Source organism: Daphnia magna, linkage group LG7 (assembly GCF_020631705.1).
Source record: "Daphnia magna isolate NIES linkage group LG7, ASM2063170v1.1, whole genome shotgun sequence".
Lineage (NCBI taxonomy): Eukaryota > Metazoa > Arthropoda > Branchiopoda > Diplostraca > Daphniidae > Daphnia > Daphnia magna.
This window is the reverse complement of record NC_059188.1, coordinates 587941-607280: the sequence shown is the minus strand read 5'-3', so window position 1 is coordinate 607280 and position 19340 is coordinate 587941. Positions and strand designations below refer to the sequence as shown.

Genomic DNA, 19340 nt, shown 5'->3' with positions numbered 1-19340 from the left:
GGCGCAACCAGAAAATATAAAGAAGATTTTGAAAGTTGATTGTATATAGGATTGCGGTCTGACTTGTTTGTGGTTTAATTATGGAAATTTCAGTCAAACAAAGAGTGGTGCTCATTTAAAAAGAATTAAAAAAAAAACAATTTCCAAGTCAAACTTTGTTTTGTTTTGTTTTTTAAATGGAATGGAAGCCATTGATTTCCATGCAAATGAGATTCAAGAATCAAGAGACAGAAATCAAGTCTGAAACCCATGAAGTCTAATCAACTAGATATATAGTATACGGATCCCTATATATACAATCATTTGATTTTAGTTCTCGTTTATATATACTTGACTGAATCAAGGCTATATAATAAGAAAGTGAAGAGATAAGCGTTGACAGACTGACCTGAACTTTTTCCTTCTTCCCAAAGTTATATGCAAATCAGAAACCCCAATGACAATCCCCAAAATAGAATGAAGCCGAACATTGGAAATACATCACATTTTATATTTGGTTAGTCATGTTGCAATACATCAGAGAGCAATGAGCGTTATATTAATTAATATGAACACGTAATCAGTTTCTGGACGAAGACTCACATTAATGTAGAGGATCAATGAACTGAACATAATTGAACGATATCGAAAGTTCCCATTTTCGGGATAGCGGACCACTTGTAGAAGAAGAATTCTCACATATATTTAAATATACTGTATAAATATATATAAATCACGTAATATCACAGGTGGAATTGTCGAATTCCGGATATGATGATGCAACATTGAACTGAGGCGGTTCAAACTCTTAAATCGACTTTTCCGACGCAATCGCAACGCGTGTGATTCCTCAACGTCACCATCAGCTTCTTTTCCTTCTTCGTTTTGTTTCGATTGTTGGCCTTCGTCGCCGACGGATCGGCCCTTCCGGAATTATCGATGAAATTGGCTCGGATAGCGAACTGGATATCCTCTTCCTCCGACTCGACTGATTTGCATACCTGGCCGGGCGTGCGGCAACATCCCGTCGATTGATCGCAGCGATGAATCACCAACGCCGAAGGCAAATAAATCGCATTCGGCGCGATGTATTCATCCAAATTGTCTGTTTCGCAATCAAAATCGAATCATTCTATACGTCTATAGCAATTTCTAAATTATAAATGTCCATTAAATCATACCGATGTGAACGACTCGAGGCTGAGGTTTGTTGCACGTCCAGTCGTTGAAGGTCTTCAAGTTCTTTTTCAAAGGCACGATTTTCACAGAATCCACTAACGGTGGCAACAAGATGGCCGCCACAATGCACGTCAAGAGCTTGTAACTCATCATGTTCGAACCAGCACTTTTTGGTTGCATATTTCTGTGAATCAGTTCCATTCACGGTCCCCCACTTATTTATTAAATTTCCCTCTTTTTTTTTTTGCTTCGTGAATGAGACGATAGTCAAGTGACGTGTGGTTATATCCAAAACGGCAATTGAACAGCTGTGATGTGGGATATGGCAGGACTGCGACTAGTGGATGTGGTTGGGTCCGTCCTCCTTTTTATACGACGAAGATCGCTAACGTTAAATGACGCAACACTCTTGGCTCTATATTGCATCTGCCATGCGCCAAGAAAAAGACGTTTGATTTCCCTTTCACCGTCTGACGCAAACCGGACTATGCTGTGTATATATAAATCGGGGCCGGAAACCGGAACGAGATCCGCTACCTTTATATATTCTACATCGAAGGTCAAATTATTAATCATTCCTTTGTTTTCTTTGTACATGTATAGACAGATCTTTCTATAAACTATGTCGCACGTGCGGTCAAACAGGTTTTTTGCACAAATGCTATATAGTCACATGTACAGGAATGCTTCTCGTGTTCGTGTAGATTTCATCAGATAACAAGTTTACGAGCAAGAGTCAAGAATTTGTTGACCTCGTTATCTTTTTCGTGGCACTCCTTTATATACTTGCCTTCCGCCGGAAGTTCATTCACGTCGGAAGGATCAACACACGTGTGCATCGGCAAACGGCCGGTTCCGAATGTTTCTCGCATGCGCAACGCATTCTTAAGGCTTTTAACTTTAAAGTGATGTTTATAAACTAATCTGATAGAGACTTTCACTATATTAGAAAACCGGAATTCATTTTTTATTTTTTGGGTAGGGGGAAGATCTTCTGGTGAAAGACAACACGAGTCTATTCACCTGAGCCGCAGCAGACAGACCGGATTGCAGCACCATTTGAAAGTCATCAGCTCGCCATTAAGCCTTTTGGCAAATTGCCCTCTGAAATATATTTTTTTTTAAAGTATACCTTTTAAAATGATAACGTAACGCCATCAAGATTTACATATCCTTCTTTATTCATGGCCGGCATCGTTTGACGTATCGTTGTTCAACAATTTGTTGATATTTTTGCGCTATACATAATAATACGGTGAGTGTGTTTGTTTTGTTTTTTTATTTGTTGGCCATGCAAGGTCAGTCCACGTGCAATCGATTTACATATATATATACCTGATGGCTATACTCTTTAACGTCTGGAATGCCATCACATGGACTGCAGGATTTGTTTATGGCTTGAACGCAAATGTAGACTGACAACAGTGGGGTATTCACTTATGCGAAAGATAAGAGGGTTAACCGATGAATTTTCGGTTTTCCACTGAATAGACATTTGCATATTCATGGCGTAATAAAGATCCTATATTGATGCTTGCTGAAAAGAAAGGAATGCAGGACGTTTGGCCGTAAGGCTAATACATGTATGTTTTGCAGCTCGCAAAATGCAATTCGTTCGTGAAGACTAGAGGCAAAAGGCAGCAATCAGAGTCGCAGGCAAATGACGCGCTTTGTGTGTATAATTCGTTTTCGCCCAATCTCGTCGGCGTGATTTAAAAATAAAACTTCTATAATCGCGTGTGGGTGCGAGTCGTTGTAAAACGTATACATTTTATGCAGGAAAAGGCGTCATTTGTATAATGACTCTCTGTGCGAAATGATTGAGGGCTTCGCTATATGAAGTGTGATGGCATTTTTCCATTTTGCGGTTGGGGAAAAACCCAAACTTTGGAAAGTATAGTCGATGACACGGAAAATAAGGGGGGTGGGGGAGATCTTGAGATTGTGCGTGTATACTATCGCACTTGACGTTCCCTGATGGTAAAAACCCATGGCGGTGCCACTTATCATGTGGCTATACAAAATGTGTTAAATCTTGATGTCAATTGACGTGGTGGCCGACTGTAATAAATTAAGAACCAAAAAATGTATGCAATTTTATAGTCGTTTATTATTTATATGGGCAAATCAACTTTCAAAGCGTTTTCTGTATTAATCAACGATCATTTTTAAAAACAAAATAATCAATGGAATTGTTACACACAGACACACACGTTAAAGTTAACTGCCTCCTCATAGCTCCCCCCAACTTGTTTGATTTCTGAATATAAATGAAGATGGGCCACTTTTTGGACACTTATACAGACTTGACGAGCAGTGTTGATATGCAGCAACCGTCTTTCGCCAACGTGAGGGACGTCCTGCTTCTTGAAATTCAAACATTTTCACTTTACATTCTCTGCTGATTATTTTGAAATGAACAAGTGGCATCACCATCAGCAAGCCTTATTCATTTAATTGATGCTATATAGCAATTAAGCGAAAATAATTCACTGAAACTCACCACGAAAGTTTTGGCTGGACGTCCTTTCACAGGTTGTATATAAGGAACAGTGATCGCGTTTCCTTAGGATTGTTCCACTTTCCAGACGATAAAAACAGCAGTTGCTTTAATCCTGTTGGCGATCCTAATTGATGTTTTCTTCGCATCATCTTTACTCGTGTTATTGTTGACATCCATGTTCGGTTTTTGTGCTGTGTGTATAATACACAAGACGATGACCAACTGATCAATGATGGAGACTCGAATAACTTGCTGCAACCCAATGCAGCCTCTATTTATATGTGGAGCAACAGCAGGTAGGCTATAAACATATTGGGTGTACGTGTTCCAGTGAAACAAATATAATTCAAGGTCAGTGTGTATATAGGAGAACAAAGTAAGCTACTACAGCAGGTATCAATAATGAAAGGTGTGTCGGGGAATGTGTTGCTGCTTTAATCAGTCGGAGGTCACCGCCATTCTGCCCAGCTGGAAACGTAGAAACGTGATGATTTTTTTTTTTTTTTTGCCCTAATGTGACGCAAGAATGACATACCACTTGTTGTTTTTAATTCGACAAAAAAAAATGTTAGATATTGTTTGTTTTTCATCGACCTTCAGGTTGGGTTCGAGACCACGCCAAAATTCCCGGAATTTAAGCCAGCAAAATCGGTTCAGTACGTAATCCAGTTCTCCCCCCCCCCTTTTTAAATAAATTTTTTCATAAAATTGGGTTGAATTCATAAAATTGGGCAGAATTCGGTTGATGGTTGATGGACATTTTTAAATCGAGAAATATTCATCATCACCTGCAATCTCTTTGTGTGTGTCTTTTAATCTGGTGTATTACATAACTATAAACGGTACATATATATACAGTCATTGAGTTAAATTACTTTACAATGATTCATTAAACTGTAGTCTACACACGGCACAATCGGCGATTGTATATTTTTTCTTTGCCCGCAACGATGTATAATCAAGAAATTGCTGTTCAGAAGAGTCCCGTGAACGGCTTCCTGGAACACAAAACAAAAGGATTGAATCATCCACAGGTAGGCTATATAGATAAATATGATGTGTCAGCAGCAGCAGGTAACATCGACTTACTGGCAAAGCGTTTGGGATAGACACCAGGGGCTTGTTTGCGTCTTGGTGCCATCTTGTTTCGTCCTCTCCGACACGCTCCAAATGGCTCCGACGATCGAATAAACGTTTGATTGATTGTTATTCTTGCTGTCCTTCGATGAGATCTTCTTGGCGGCATCTTGGAAGATTCGGCTCGAATTAATACGTGGCACATCCATGAATGTTGAACTGCTGCTGGCCGCGGTTGCAGAGACACGAATGACTTTGTTTCAAATGCCAGCCGTCCTTTTTATATCTATTGGCTTACGTGCTGCAACAACGTGTCTCTCAACAAAGGGCGCAGGTGAATGTTTTCTATATAGTCTAGATACCTGCAAATGAAAGAACACAAACGCCAAGGTTTTGTGGAAATAAGAACGGCGTGATTCGGAAGTTGGGGAGCGGGGGAAATCCCATTCGAAATGAGTCAGGTTTAGCCAACATTAAAACACGTGGAAGGATATGTATATTTAATAGCCTAGCTATATACATCTGAGTAATAGAAAAGGCCGTTGGCCTCGTCACGAAAGGCTATAATGTTATACTGTTGTTTGGAAAACGAGTTTTCTTTTTGTTTATAGAAATTGACGTCAAGCCCGGCGGGCTGATTTTGCAAGAAAAGAAACATTTGATTTCACAAGAGTCGGCAAGAGAGTTTCAACATTTCCCTTTATGCCAAGTCAAAAGTAGGCTAGCTCATCCCGTTGTCCGTTAATGGCATTTTTTCCCCTCTATATATGTGGACAAAACATATGAAATTAAAGAAAAGAAATAAAAAAAAAACATCATTTCATCACATGTATATTTTTCCATCCGCATAGTCAATTTTAAAATGTGTATATATATATATGCAGCACCCTCATTCACTTAAACCACGAATGCTGGAACAATCATCGTTTGCAATAATACGCAGCATCGGCCATTGTTTCAGAAAAGACCTGTAAAGGACCTACTGTTTTTTGGTTTAAATTGAATTTGAAAAATATAGAAAATGATCAATTCAGATTTTGGCCTTAACCGCACATCATGATGTAAAAAAAAAAAAACAATTGACTTACTGAGAAAGTGAATGAGAGAAAACAGTTTTAGTGCTGACGGCTTTGCTGTTTGGTGAAGGTTTCGATTTGTCCGACTTGTTCCAGACGGTAAACACAGCAGCAGACGAAGTTTTCACTTGATTCTCGGGTTTATTAGATGATTGATTCTTCTTGGAATCCGGTTTTGCATTTGCATGTGAATTCATATTCTGGTAGCACTCGGTATAGTCTGTAAACAGCTTACGAAAGATGCAAATGACTTGACCAAACTGGACCAACCAAACCTTTTTCGGCCGGCTTATATGGATTGTTAACTGTGTCTGACGTTGCTCTTTCGTTGACTAGACGTAGACAAACAAACAAACAAACTAAAAATCAAGGTTTTTAACCAAACAAAATTTGGAAAGTTTGACGACATATGACGGAAGTTGAATTGGAGGTCATATTTCCAAAGACAACGTGATGTAAATTTGAAGTGAGTCAAATTCCAGTCTTTACTAGCTCACACGACGCAGTACCATAATCATATCTCACACAATGCCTGTCTATTATACTACTAGCTATACACGTATACATACCATTTGTTGTTGCCTATCAGACTGATGACCTCAACGTCAGACATTCTTAGAATTGTCTGCTGTGTTGGACAAATTCGCTCGAAAAGGGTCTGAACTATATACACACACTAAAAAAGCTTGATCGAATACAATGGGAAAACTATCCAGCAACAGATTGTCGATGACATTTCTCATAAATGTCTGTTTTTCAAACGTTTGGCTTGAAAAAAACGAAACAATTTGAATCGATATCTGGTACATTACACGACGCCCTTGTTTTTATTTTGACTTTTACCTGTTTTTTTGTTATTGCTGTTTAGTCTATACCTTTCAAAAAGTGATATGCAAAAATGCGTCTGCGTGATGGAAAAGGGTTTGATATAACACAATGGCCTTATTTTTCCTTCTATTTTTGTGTGTGTGTTTATCGACGGGTTGTTTGTGTGTGTTTCATGCTTTAAATTTTAATTTAAAAAAAACGTAACCGCAGTACGCGTGCGGTTGAAATGTGATTCCTTTTCGCGTCACTCGAGAAACTTCTTTTTCTCCTTGACACGAGTAACGTGATCTTGGTCATATCGCTAGCAAAAAAAGAACTCTATTTAGCTTGGAAAGTTACGCCCTATTATTATTAGGTATAGATACATATTCAAGAATAATTCATGCAAAATCACCATACGTTTTTGGGTTGAAGATATGAATATATAATAAGGTTTTATCGAGCAAAAGTGGAAATATTTCATATATAAAAAAAGAAAAAACGAGTTTATTAGTGTTTAGATAATTTCACATGGTGCAGAGTCTGAGAAACAAGGGAAATGGTGTCCTTTTTGATTGCGTGATGCTGATGCCGAAATACGATAGTCTACTAAAGGCTATATACACCGAATGATAGACAACCACAGTAATAGATATTTGTGGAGACTCGAAGGACAACTTATCTTCAATTAAATTGTCACCAAATACTGTATAATTTATTTTCATTTTTTTTTTGCTTTCAAAGAGATGTGTTGATCTTGTTTTGTTTGGCTGTTTATATATTCACTATAATCCAAAATGGATTATGGCATATCAGACCATTCGAAAAAAAAACCTGTTTTTCTTTTTCACCTGAAATCATTCGTTTTCGTGTGCGTGTTTTAACGTTGAATAATATAAGATTGACACCTTCCATTTTCTAGCATTCAAACTTGGCGGTTCGTTGGGATTGAACGATATCGCCTGCAAACATATATACACAGCAAAACGGTTGATTTCATGGAATGGCTCCGGTTGACGACACCAACCTCCTGGCGCATTTGCATCTCGTGTGATTTCTCAACGTAATCGTCGACCATTGCGGTTTGGACGCGGAGAAGAGATTCTTGACGTGGAAAGTGACGTCTTCTTCGTCTCTCTCGACCGAGATGCATTCGTGGACGGGGGCGTGGCAATAGCCGACCGAGCGGTCGCAGCGATGAATCAGCAACGCCTGAGGCACAAAGATGGCGTTCGGAATGCGATGCTCTTCCAGCTCATCTTTTGATGCGATCACAAAAGAGAATGAAATCAACGGCTGTATATATAGATCCTATATACCGTATATACATTTTGTTGTTGGATAAATCGATTGTTTACATAGGCCTAATATTTTATATATTATATACCGATGTGAACGAGCCTGGGCTGCGGATTGCCGCACGTGCAACTGACCGACGCTTTTAAATTCGTTAAGAAAGGCACTTGTTTTCCAGTGGATTCACTTTCGATGACGAACCAAGTTGAATGAAGAATGAAAACGATGAACCAGCAATGTTTCTCTGCCGCCATGACAACCGAATATGTTCGTTTACACTGATTTTGCAGCTCGTCGTTGTATATATATTTGAACTATTCATATTTATAGGTTATATATAGGCGTCAATTGTATATCGATTGTTTGAATTGATTTGTTGACGGGCAGCATTGGGTGTCACCGTTGGCAAACGGAGAAATGGCACGTCGTCACGATTTTGTGATGCTCATTCTTGGTATTGTTGTGGCTTTCACAGTTTAACAAGGATATATATACGATGATCCGTTATGTATATAGACTTCCGGGCACAGTTGCCAAAGTTCCTGATACGTCAAAAGAACAAATAGGAAATTACGATGTGTCGTTGTGACGTTCAACCGTTTCTTCTGTTACGGTTTTGACGCCTGCAGAATTGCAATAAATCGATATCGATATGTAACATTTAAATCGAAACCTTTTTCTCGTGTATAGAAATAGACGAAATTGAATCCCACTGATTGAACTATAGACACACCCAAATGAATGAGATGAGACTAGACAGTTCAAATTGTTTACATATAACTAGGACGTGTGTCCGCTAGACTTCTTCGCATTATTTGATAAGAACCTGTTTAGAATATCAGTAGATCTGACGTCACACACACCGTGACGTACAATTCAAACTGTTTATTGGCGCGGCCGTTAACGGACGTCTTGAAAGGAGAGGCGTCATGAACCTAAAAACAAAAACAAAGTCCAAAGGGGGGGAAATAATTAACATTCAGAAATCTACATCATTATTATTTTTTTAAAGAATGAAACGAAAAATGATTCGTGATAGCCCGAAGTCAAAGTGTTTGGTACATCGTTGGTATAAAAGTATTTTATATTAGCAATACCATCAGCACACACCGAGTTTTATTGCCATAACTGTTCGTGGCTGATGAGGCATTCAATACACAACGAACCTTATAAAGGTGTGTTACAACACAGGTAAAAATGAAAACTCCTTTTCTTTTTTTTTTAAACGTATGTATTGGAAATCCAATCTCTTATATATAAAATACATGCGCGGACGTTTAAACTTATGTTTGATGGCCAGATATGGCGTGCCTATTGTTCACTTTCTATGGTGTTGTTAAAGTGCCAACTCATATAGGGGAAGTCTTAACGGAACATTCCAGGTGTGCTGTGTGTGTGTAGACTACATTTGTTGTTGTTGTTGAAAAGGTACAAGTACTTAAATATCCATTCATATATATCGGTCCACACCCGTGTGTCTCGTTCCTTATTATAGTATATAAAAAGCCAGTGGAGTGGAAAAAACAAAACAAAAGAGGTAAGGGAGATCTTTCCTATAGCCTCAGGATGTACACAGGTATAAATTATTGAAATGAAGGGATTTTCTTTGCGTTTCGTGCCTTCACTTCCACCTTGAAACCTGAGCGAAAAAGAAAGAAATAAGAAAAAGGGAAATTCCATTTTCCTTTAATTTGCATATTCTCTTTTTTGTGGGTTGAGAGACAGTGTCACCTAGAGGACAAGTTGAGGTTCTTTCATTTTTGGGTTTGGGTTTTTTCTGATCGACTGGTGTGTTTGAGTTCTTTCTCCGTTTTTTTGGAGCCCAGTGAATTAGAAACAAATGAAAGGGACCACCAGTTCTTGCCACTCATTGTCAACGAGTCCCTTCGTCACAGATGGACGCGCTTAGCAACAACGTTTCACCGAGATGCTGGAACACATGGCGGGCTCTCCATCGCCTGGAACGCAACGGAGCAAACCTTGCGTGTTTTTCACGGTGAGTGTTTTGCTTTTTATATTTACAATTTTTTGGCAAACATTTGCTGTGATTTGTTTTTTAAGTGGTTGGTTGCTTTCATTTAATGGGTTTCGGCAACCTCCTACCAACTTCCATTGTTAAATTCGTTCACGGGTCTGAAACGGGTGAAAGCGTCGTCGGCCTATTTTCCAGACACGCAATTTTTTCTATTTTTAATCCAACAGTTTACGAGCAGCTTTTAAAATCTGCGTTATTGATGCCGACGTGTATTTTTGTTGTTAACGAAAAAACAAACCAAAAAACAAAATGATTTCAATCGATGCAGTGGCGCTCAGCCCCGAATCTTTGCAGAGCACGTGAAAGGAACGTTTCGACAGGAAAACGTTTTAACGTCGATTAAAAATAATACAAAGCCCTGTATTGCGTTAAAAGAGAATATATATGCAATTATCATATGTGTTTAAATATACGCAAAAGAAAAACAAAAACAAAACATGAAAAGGGTAAGCATCCAGCCGACAGAAAGGACGGACTTTGACTTTATATTGGTCCACTTCAGCTCTCGCGGTCGTACACTATATAATCTTCTTATTTTTATTTGTTTCTTTAATAATAATAAACATGTGATGTGCGTGTGCGTGTGGGGGGTCTTTGAGTTAGAAGGCCCTATTTTTGGCCAATCGACGAAATGCAAGCAAAATTGCAGCGTCTGTGGTTGCAGTTGGACTCAACGTCGTGGAACGTCGTTAATATCGGCGCAGATGCATTGCGTGTGATTGACGAAATCGAGCGACTGGAAGATTCGGTTAGGAAGAGGCGAGGCCGACGATTGCATGTTGATCGCACGATGAATGGAGTGAACGAAGAAAACGATGCGCACCACCGTCTCCGCCGAGGGAGTGCAACGCTTGCGGCGATCACGGCAACAACCGCCCGAAGGATCGCACCGGTGCAACACGGTCGCTGTCGGATGATACGTTAAAGTCGCATCCGCATCCGGATGATCTTCTACTCATTTTTGGGGGTTTAATTTCAATATAAGAAAGTCGCAATTTAAAAAAGAGGCAAATGTTTTAATGGAAACTTACCGACGTAGTAGACGCGCGGACGAGGAATGCCGCACATTCCTAAACTCTGAAGCCGTTGGAAATTTTCGCGGAAGAGGCGTCCGTTATCGCCGTGTTGCGGCGCTTCCGTCGAAGCTGCTGGGACGACCACGTGCGACGGTAGACACACGGCCAATCCGGTCACTAACCACAAGATGTCAAAGCGAACGGAGCGACGCAACATTTCATGCAAATTGGGCTCACCAGTCGAATGACATGGGACCACCAAAAAAACCCAAAAAAACAACAAACACGAGCAGCTGAAACGAACAACTTGCGGCCGGCGTGTGGCTGCCCCAACAACTGGACAAAAGACCGGCCAAAAGGACGTACTACATGTATACTAGATCTATAGAGAAGAGAGAGAGAGAGAGCAATAGAAAAAGCCAAATGCTTTTGCTTCGTCTAGACGATAGTTCAGAAATAGAGAAGAGCGGACCCACTTGAAACGGCAATGTTTATTTTGTTTTTCTTTTTTTTCTTTTCCTTCAGTTGACTAGGAAATTTTGTTTTGAAAAGAAATCATTGACTTGTGTTGACTTGCGTAACCTTGATGCCATTTGATTGCACGTCTCATCCTGTTGCCATGTCCATCTATGAGACGTTCAATCGAATTCAGATGCTGTCGGGACGTGTGCACTATGACTTTCTGTATAGGCCTGTCAACACGTGGTGCGGCGGGTGCGCTTCATTTGTTTTTGTTTTTTTTAAAGCGCCATATTTGAATTGGCCAATTTCTGCACGTTGAAAAAAGGGTGTGAAACTGCCGCCAGCGAGGACAATGTTTAAACAAGGCGGATCGTTTTTTTCAAACTGGCAACTGTTTTGAAGCCATTCGACCTTGGCATTGAATGAAGACTTTCGTTTGTCAGTGCCGCTGTGCGCACAGTTTAACACGCACCACACACACGCAACAAAGATCTTTCCTTGTGTGTAACCGCGTTTATATATCTGCTTTAAACAAAAACGGTTTGCGGTTGGACACATGGCGACTGCACATGTTTCCGGACGGGATATTTTGGTTTACTACTACCCCCCCCCACCCCATTCATTTTCTTAAAAATTAAGAATTGTAAACAAACTAAAGGCGCGTTTTGGCGTCTACCTGGTTGTCGGATGGGTTGGTTGCGATCAACCGCATTTTTGTCAACCTGGTTGAACTGAACCATGTTTTGGCGACAACTGTATTTCCCCCTGGTTGGGTTCAACTTCACCGCCAGTCTATTGGCCGAGTTCTACCATGGTCCTGGCATGGTCCGACAAGCACGACCCAACCCCTTTTTCTTTGCCGAATACAATTGTTTATGGAACAAAGCATTCCGAATAATTTAAAACTGAACGTTTTTTTTTTCTTCCTTGTCCATTTTTCTTGAACTGGCGGAAAAATTAGAAGGGGTAATTGGAACAAGAAAATAAAAGAATTAACAAATTTTCGAACCTGATGCAGTATCGTTGGGACACTGATCGAGAATCGCGCGTATAATTATAAATTATAAATATTGACGCTCGACAACCTAGATGGGGGAACCTCCATTTTATGAAATTGTGGTTTTGCCGATAATGAAGTGGTGGGCGGGGGCTCGGCCCCGTGTCCATTGTGGTATTTGGGCGAATGGGTGTCTTCTGGAAAAATTGATCCGTGGTACGGTTCCTGACTTGCCCACTACCTACCGGGCTGGGTATTCGAAATCTTTCTACCGGTTAAACCCTGTTATCCCCGATTTCCACCCATCCGGTTTCCTAAATTGACGCCCTTTAATTTCGCAAATTTTTTTTGTATCCTTTAATTTAACTGTTAGCCGCATTTCAAGATGGCGGTGGTTCGTTGCCATAATCCGCCCCTACCCTGGTAAATACCCCGATCGCTGCACTTGCGACCGCGGAAACCGTTAGGCCCGGCTACTTCCCAATTTCTTTTGTCTAATTCTTTTGGACTTACCAACATCTAAATCTTTTGTTTTTTTTTAATTTAAAAATCAGAGCATATTCCCTCCCCCAAAGCGTCTTGAATTTCAGACACACACGTTTTTTTTATTTTGTTTTGTTTGTTAAGGTAATATGTGTATATATATTTAAATGAAACGGATGAGTTGGCCATTATCCAAACACTTTGTCGTATCATTTGCATTGACGCTCAAGTTTCGTGACAACCAATCGCTGCAGGCTACAGTAGCGCCCTTTAAAAAAATAGAAAAAAAATAGAAAAAATAAAACTAAATACGATTCGTATAGTTGTCGCTGTTGCGCATCGGTAGATCTACTCCCATGGAACACAGAGTCTGTAGAAAAAAAATAAAAAAAGTGGTTGGTAATAATAATAACCAACCATCAATCAGTCGAATGTAATTCCCGACAGCCGGAATAGGCCTTTCACAAGCCACAGAAGAAAATGCTTTGAAAAAAAAAAATAAAATCGTGTAGAAAAATCCCCTTTGATTGATGACTATTGCATATAGGCCTGGCCCTTTCAGCCTATCCTGAATTTCGTCTATTTTACACATAGATAATGTTACTTGAAAAAGAGATGAAAAAAATAAAAAATGAAATAAAACACCCCCAAAAAAGGATGTGCAGAGTCATCGGTTTTTCATTGTATTTTTCTCCTCCGTGAACATCTTGTGGTTGAAAAAATTTGAAATATGTGTACAGTGATGAAGGATATTGCGGTCATGTTTATAAAAAAAACACAAAAAATGATTGTCCACCTTTGACGCGTGTTGTAATACGTCAACAAGTGAACACCGAGATTTGCATTTTTTTGGTTGTTTTTGTTGTTGGCATGACCTCATAAATATTCAGTTTGAATCGAATCGCGCATTTTTCACGTTCGCTTTTTTCATGTCGTTCATTTGGCCAAGGTCGTGTCAGATCTTTGAGAATCCCATATTCTATAGACGGACTGATGAACCGTGAAAAGCAATTACGCAAAAGCTGTTTTCATTGATGGAAGACAACGCCATCACGAAAAACGAATTAGCGGTGCCGAAGCTGCACAACACACCGAACTCACGAAACCACCCGCAAAGTAATAAATAAAGTCTAACGTGCGCAAGATCGAATTGATCGGCTGATTACAATTTCAATTGATTTTAACGAGCCCTTCTTTTGCTCCTGTGTGTCAACAACCTTTTCGTATTTCCTCCCCCTCCCAAAATAGGCACGCAATCGCATGGAAACGCGTTCCTCACGCAATCGATCAAGCGAATATAAGATGAATCAAAGACATCATATCGAATTTCAGCAGAAAATTCAGGTATATAGTTGTTGTTGTTTTGATTACGCCACACCCCTCCGTTGTTTAGTTGAATCAAATCGTATATAATCGATATATAGTTCTGCGACAAAGACTCCGCGCACAAAGGGCCCGTTCTTCAATGCGCATTTCCGTCTATTTGTCATGCGCAACGGGGAAAACGTGAGAATAAAGATCATATTTTCATTCATCACGCTCCAATGAACTACAATAATAACCGTGTGTGTATCCTCTAATCAATCACATTTTATGAAAGACCTCCCTATCCCCCCTACGATATTCACACACACACACAAAAAGGACCCGCCCTTTCAAGACGTTTCTCGCTTTTCTTACATATCGATAATCGATAACGCCACGTGAAACTATATTTTAAAAAATAATAAAATAAAATGTGGTTTTGAATGGTTATATAAACGTGTTACAATCACACGAGATCTTGTTACACACTGTGTCGGTCACGCGTCGGCCGGAACTCACGCAGTTCGGATTTTCAGTTTTTGGAAGAAAATAGAAAAAATTGATGATGCATGACATTGAAATGATTTTTTTTTAGTAGACTCGATGAATGTGGTGATGGCCTCGATCGGTTGACATTGCGGCCGATGGGACAGTGGCGCCAGTTGAGTGACTTGCGGCCTGTGTTATTGCACCGCTATTGGCTAACGCGTTGGCCCCGTGCGATGAATAGGATTGCATTAATTGTTGATACATGGCTGGATGGTAGTGCTGGAAAGCCTGGCCGAAGAAATCCGCACTCATCGTGGCTGGATGTCGTTGCCATGGCGTTTCCGGAGACGATCCGGAACTCGCTTCTTGAATCGCAGACGATAATTGCGGATGCGATTGATTTGGTTCTTCCTTTGATGCATTTTTATTCGTTTGCGGGTCGTCAGATCCGCCTGCAGTCGGATGTCCTTCTTTCCGCTGTTTGGTCCGCCTGTTTTGATACCACACTTTGATCTGTTTACAACCCAAATTTTGAATCAAATTAAAGCGATGACATTGGAGGGCGGTTTAAATGTCTACTTGGGTTTCAGAGAGGCCGAGACGACGGGCCAATAAAGTCCTTTGCTCCCCGACCAGGTAAGGATGAGAGCCGAACGTCGTTTCCAGGGCGTCCAGTTGCCATTTAGCGAAGGCCGTCCGGCTCCGTTTGGGCCGATCCAAATCCAGCGCTTTGGGCAACAGTAAAATCTTTTCCAATCCTTTCGAGTCTATTATGAAACGAAAACGATCCATTCAAGTGTAACTGACTGAATCAATGAAAACGTCGATGAGCGCCATTCAGACACATCATTTAACGAAAAATACCTTTAACGACGACTGTTTGAACGTAATCGGGTAATTTAGGGTCTGGACGGTGATGATCCATCGGTCGTCTACCGCATCCGTAAGTATCCATTTGATTGAAAAGAGAAGTAGAGCGCACTGGATTGCCAGAGACGGCAGCCGCTTCGGTAGCCAAATGCGAACTGCATCGTTCGCCTGTTCTATAAAAACCGCATCGACCTCCAACAACATCAAGGAGGTGGAGATGTGTGGAACCACCCAAATGCGGATCTGCAATAGAATGCTAATCATGAATGAGGCACTAAAAACGCGTGTGTGTATGTATAAATGGATCGGATAACAGGGCCGAAAAACAGTCGGGATCGGCCCCGCTCTCAACGTCTATTGGATAATCAATAATAATGCTAATCGCATTTGACACAGTCTAAAAGTTGAATGCATCCCGCCGCCACAATAAGAAACAGGGTAATATAATAGTGATTTGGGTGTGCGGTGGATCAAAAAAAAAAAAAGCTATTGTTGTGTGTTTTGCGGTGTAGGCATTGTTGAATAACGAGACACAAAGAAAAACATTCTGCAAACCATCAAACAGATGAGAGAGTTTTTTTTGTGTGTGTTTTGTTTGTGATGTGTGTAGTATTGTGCGGAGCAATTTGACACCAAAGTTTGGTCGATGGATATCCGAGACGCCGTCTGCCGTTTTTTTTTTTGGGATTGCCCTCCTCGATGATTATTAGCATTTCTATAGAATAGGGTCATACATAATGAAAAAAGGTAGACATTTTTTTGAGGGGGGGGCTTCTATAAAAATGGAAACACAAATTGTATACAATATGACGGCTATATTTTTCCTACACCGACTGTGCTGGGGTAGGTGGAGTGGGGGTTCTAGTTTTTCTAGGAATGCATCGCTCTTATTTCCAATTGAACAGAAGGCCATGGATGCCACTTTGGCTGAATATCACAAAACCAACCGACTGCAATTAGATGTTTTTAGATAGAAAAACAAAGCAGCGATTTTTGTTATCAACTTCAGGGGAGGTCTTATCATATAACAATTCAACAACAATTCAAAACGATATAATAGTATAGGGTTAAATGATTGTTGCATCTCTTGATAATCCTCTTTTTATCGGCATGAATTGCTATAAACAACCGTCAATCAATTTAAAGTTGATTAAATCAATTCTTGTTGCTGTTGTGTGTATATATATTAGGGTCCATTGGATGTATATAACGAAGTTGATTGTAAGCCACCATCAAACTGTACATGACCCGTTTCATTTTCTCAAGTGTTTCCGAATGTTTCCAGTTTCACGCGGTCGGAACGCGTGCATCCACTTGGATCCGTAATCACTTTCCCTTCTTCTCTTTCTTTTATTAAATGCCGAGAATACAGGAAAACAGAAGACGAATGCTTTTCGGTAGGCAGCACGTGAAACTCGAGATAGCATTTCTTTCTATCGTTCAGGGAGTGGCTCCCACTTCCATAAATCACTTAGTTCCATTGAAACATCAAATTAAAAGCAGCAGCTGCACAGCAATTGAGACATTCGAAAGAAGATTAGAATTCAACTTAATAGAACAACAGCAGTCGATAAAGACATTGATTCAATTACCATTAGCATCATTTAAAAAAAAATACATTTAAGGATGGATAATGACCGCCTGCTATCAACACCTGTTCCAGTTCAACACAGGAAATGTATACACAACCTGTTTGAACATTTGTTTGCCGCACGATGCAAATGGACCGTGAATCTCCTGCACGCGCGCGCCATCTGTTGATTTACTCGCATCCAACTGGCGGTTGACAGGTGGATTTCCACGGTTTTGATTTACTTTCGTCGGTCCACCGCATTCTTCCCTTTGTTCGTTTTTAACTACCAGGTTCGCCTAGAACTTGCGCCCCATTACGTTGAAGTAGCACCTGGGAACAATAAACACCTTTTTCTACGTGGAATATATAATATAGAAAACAGTTGAGGCGCTAAACAAACTTTGCGGCCGAGAGGTGCGTGCTGTAGTCTAATTTGTTATTCACGCTAAACGTTGGGCATGTTGCGCACTCGCGTTTGCGCATGTAGACGCGCTTTGCAAATTGCCTGTGTAGCATAGAACTGGACGAGAGCGGATGTTCAGTGTCACGTCTGACACACCATGGAGAGTATCGTCCGCGTCGTTCAAAACTTCCGCTTCATTTGCATATATTCAAATACGTTTTAGTTTTGAGAATAAAAAAAGGGGTGATCAAATGGAAGGCGGCAGCAATTGCACGAATCATTCGGGACTTGATGTTTATTGGTCGGTGACACCAGTGACAGTGAGCCGAGTGGAGACAATTATTCATTTGATATGTCTGTCGCAAGGGATTCCCATCAACGTGTTGATTGGCGTCGTGATAGCGCGCAATCGTCGGCTGCACAATCCGCGAAACACGTTTTGGCTTGGGATAATCGCCCTCAATTTAATGACCATGTTCATGGCCGTCCTCAAATTGCTGGTCGTTCACGTCGCTCAACCGGGCGATTTCACGTGTCTTTTCTTTTCCTCCACCACGGGCAAACCGTACACCATTCTACTGTTCGTCATGCTGTTGGCCACTCTCGATCGCTACGTTGGTAAGATGTTCATTATGCAATTCGTTAATCACAATCTCAGCTGTTTTGAAATGTTACCAATGGCCCAGCTATTACGCATCCGCTGTACCATCGCAAACACGTCACTGTCCGTCTAGTCATTATCGTCCAGCTGGGCATCTCAGTGGCCGTCTTCTTCTTGCTGTAAGCCTCTCTCTTTGTTTTTTTTGTTTCGTTTGAATTGGCAAAACATTCATTCATTGATTCAACAATGTCTCGGTCGTGTTCAGATCGATGCCGTTCATTTTCGGATGGATTCCTTTACGTTGCGGCTTCAATCTGACGCTGAGCAAGTGGACGATGCTCTTACGATCGATCCTCGTTTCCCTTTGCATCACAGCTCAAGTCAAAGTTTACCTGGTGACGCGTCAATATTTGAGACAGGCGGAGGTGCAGCCACCGTCCATTCCGATGCAACAGTTGGCTATCGTGACCAACGACAGGGACGAATTACAGCGGCCACCTTCCACCGCACCGGCGGAATCCACGAGTTCTCTGTCCGCTGTGAATATGAACAAGAACGCGCCGTTTTTCGTCCACCGACGTAACAAGACAGTCAGCAAATTAGAACTGGAGGCCAGTCTGACGTTGGTGGTTGGCGTCTTATCGTTGTGCATCATCACAGGTATAGTAGACACATTCGTATTATTTAAGTATATTTAAATGTGAAAGAAAGGGTGAAAATCTTGTGATTCGTTCGGCCAGCTCCCATGTTCGTCGTCTACTTTTCGCTGTCCATCTGTCAACAGCTGGGCGGTGACTGCAGTGGATTGACTTCTTTGGTAAAGATCGCAAACCGCTCTTGGCCGTTTAATTCTTTTATAGTTGGCCATTTAATGATAGATATTCTTCCTTTTTTGGTTGTTGAAATACATCCGTCCGTGATAGGTTGTGTACGTCAGGCAAGCGGCTCTGATTCACGCAGTTTACGGCCCACTCATCTACATGATCCGCAGCCGGGAATTTGCTTCGGCTGTCCGCAAAATGCTTCGACCCAATTCAGTTCGTCTTGACGATATCAATTACTTTTAACGGGTCATTTTGCTTCCTGTTTGCACGCATCTTTGTAAATACATCACGTACAGTACGTCGTGTTTCAATGTTGGCAAACGACAGCGTTGCCCTGCAAAAATTCATTCTAACGTTAGAAATTG

The 19340-nt window shown here is 40.8% G+C and overlaps 4 protein-coding genes and 2 long non-coding RNA genes across 8 annotated transcripts; 1 reads left to right on the top strand and 5 right to left on the bottom strand.

Annotated features, from left to right (window-relative positions):
• Positions 1 to 474: 474 nt before the first annotated feature.
• LOC116927216 lies at positions 475 to 1512 on the bottom strand. Its single transcript, XM_032934248.2, has 2 exons — positions 1161 to 1512; positions 475 to 1084 (listed from the first exon to the last, which is right to left on the bottom strand). The coding sequence occupies exons 1-2, from the start codon at positions 1357 to 1359 to the stop codon at positions 780 to 782; spliced, it is 504 nt and encodes a 167-aa protein (XP_032790139.1). The 5' UTR covers positions 1360 to 1512; the 3' UTR covers positions 475 to 779.
• A 1736-nt stretch (positions 1513 to 3248) lies between these two features.
• Positions 3249 to 4153, bottom strand: LOC116927259. The gene is made up of 2 exons (XR_004396535.2): positions 3662 to 4153; positions 3249 to 3524 (listed from the first exon to the last, which is right to left on the bottom strand). It is a non-coding gene; the product is annotated as an uncharacterized LOC116927259 (long non-coding RNA).
• A 312-nt stretch (positions 4154 to 4465) lies between these two features.
• Positions 4466 to 6636, bottom strand: LOC116927255. Of its 2 annotated transcripts, none has more exons than XR_006648917.1 (4): positions 6384 to 6636; positions 5827 to 6173; positions 4751 to 5720; positions 4466 to 4659 (listed from the first exon to the last, which is right to left on the bottom strand). It is a non-coding gene; the product is annotated as an uncharacterized LOC116927255 (long non-coding RNA). The 2 variants fall into 2 exon arrangements; XR_004396526.2 differs by having other exon boundaries at positions 5827 to 6146.
• Positions 6637 to 9785: 3149 nt separating this feature from the next.
• Positions 9786 to 19297, top strand: LOC116927097 (alpha-1A adrenergic receptor). 2 transcript variants are annotated; one of them, XM_045176539.1, is made up of 6 exons: positions 9786 to 9913; positions 17200 to 18168; positions 18237 to 18330; positions 18417 to 18811; positions 18892 to 18968; positions 19075 to 19297. In XM_045176539.1, exons 2-6 carry the CDS (start codon positions 17682 to 17684, stop codon positions 19216 to 19218), a joined length of 1197 nt encoding a protein of 398 aa, XP_045032474.1. In that variant the 5' UTR covers positions 9786 to 9913; positions 17200 to 17681; the 3' UTR covers positions 19219 to 19297. The 2 variants fall into 2 exon arrangements, with proteins under 2 accessions (XP_045032474.1, XP_032789978.2); XM_032934087.2 differs by lacking the exon at positions 9786 to 9913 and having other exon boundaries at positions 15961 to 18168.
• On the bottom strand, positions 10149 to 11479 carry LOC116927217. The gene is made up of 2 exons (XM_032934249.2): positions 10984 to 11479; positions 10149 to 10903 (listed from the first exon to the last, which is right to left on the bottom strand). The coding sequence occupies exons 1-2, from the start codon at positions 11183 to 11185 to the stop codon at positions 10623 to 10625; spliced, it is 483 nt and encodes a 160-aa protein (XP_032790140.2). The 5' UTR covers positions 11186 to 11479; the 3' UTR covers positions 10149 to 10622.
• LOC116927177 (ventral anterior homeobox 2) lies at positions 14807 to 15702 on the bottom strand. Its single transcript, XM_045176554.1, has 3 exons — positions 15569 to 15702; positions 15284 to 15471; positions 14807 to 15217 (listed from the first exon to the last, which is right to left on the bottom strand). Exons 1-3 carry the CDS (start codon positions 15657 to 15659, stop codon positions 14807 to 14809), a joined length of 690 nt encoding a protein of 229 aa, XP_045032489.1. The 5' UTR covers positions 15660 to 15702.
• Positions 19298 to 19340: the final 43 nt, after the last annotated feature.

Excerpts from the sequence above, each read along its gene's own strand:
- LOC116927177 (XM_045176554.1), bottom strand. The coding sequence starts at position 15,659 with ATGGATACTTACGGATGCGGTAGACGACCGATGGATCATCACCGTCCA. Across the intron at positions 15,472-15,568 it reads TCAAACAGTCGTCGTTAAAG|ACTCGAAAGGATTGGAAAAG; the intron begins GTATTTTTCGTT and ends GTTTCATAATAG. Across the intron at positions 15,218-15,283 it reads TCGGCCTCTCTGAAACCCAA|ATCAAAGTGTGGTATCAAAA; the intron begins GTAGACATTTAA and ends GGTTGTAAACAG.
- LOC116927216 (XM_032934248.2), bottom strand. The coding sequence starts at position 1,359 with ATGGAACTGATTCACAGAAATATGCAACCAAAAAGTGCTGGTTCGAAC. Across the intron at positions 1,085-1,160 it reads GCCTCGAGTCGTTCACATCG|ACAATTTGGATGAATACATC; the intron begins GTATGATTTAAT and ends ATTGCGAAACAG.
- LOC116927097 (XM_045176539.1), top strand. The coding sequence starts at position 17,682 with ATGTTCAGTGTCACGTCTGACACACCATGGAGAGTATCGTCCGCGTCG. Across the intron at positions 18,331-18,416 it reads GTGGCCGTCTTCTTCTTGCT|ATCGATGCCGTTCATTTTCG; the intron begins GTAAGCCTCTCT and ends GGTCGTGTTCAG. Across the intron at positions 18,969-19,074 it reads GCAGTGGATTGACTTCTTTG|GTTGTGTACGTCAGGCAAGC; the intron begins GTAAAGATCGCA and ends CGTCCGTGATAG.
- LOC116927217 (XM_032934249.2), bottom strand. The coding sequence starts at position 11,185 with ATGTTGCGTCGCTCCGTTCGCTTTGACATCTTGTGGTTAGTGACCGGA. Across the intron at positions 10,904-10,983 it reads TCCGCGCGTCTACTACGTCG|AAGATCATCCGGATGCGGAT; the intron begins GTAAGTTTCCAT and ends AAAAATGAGTAG.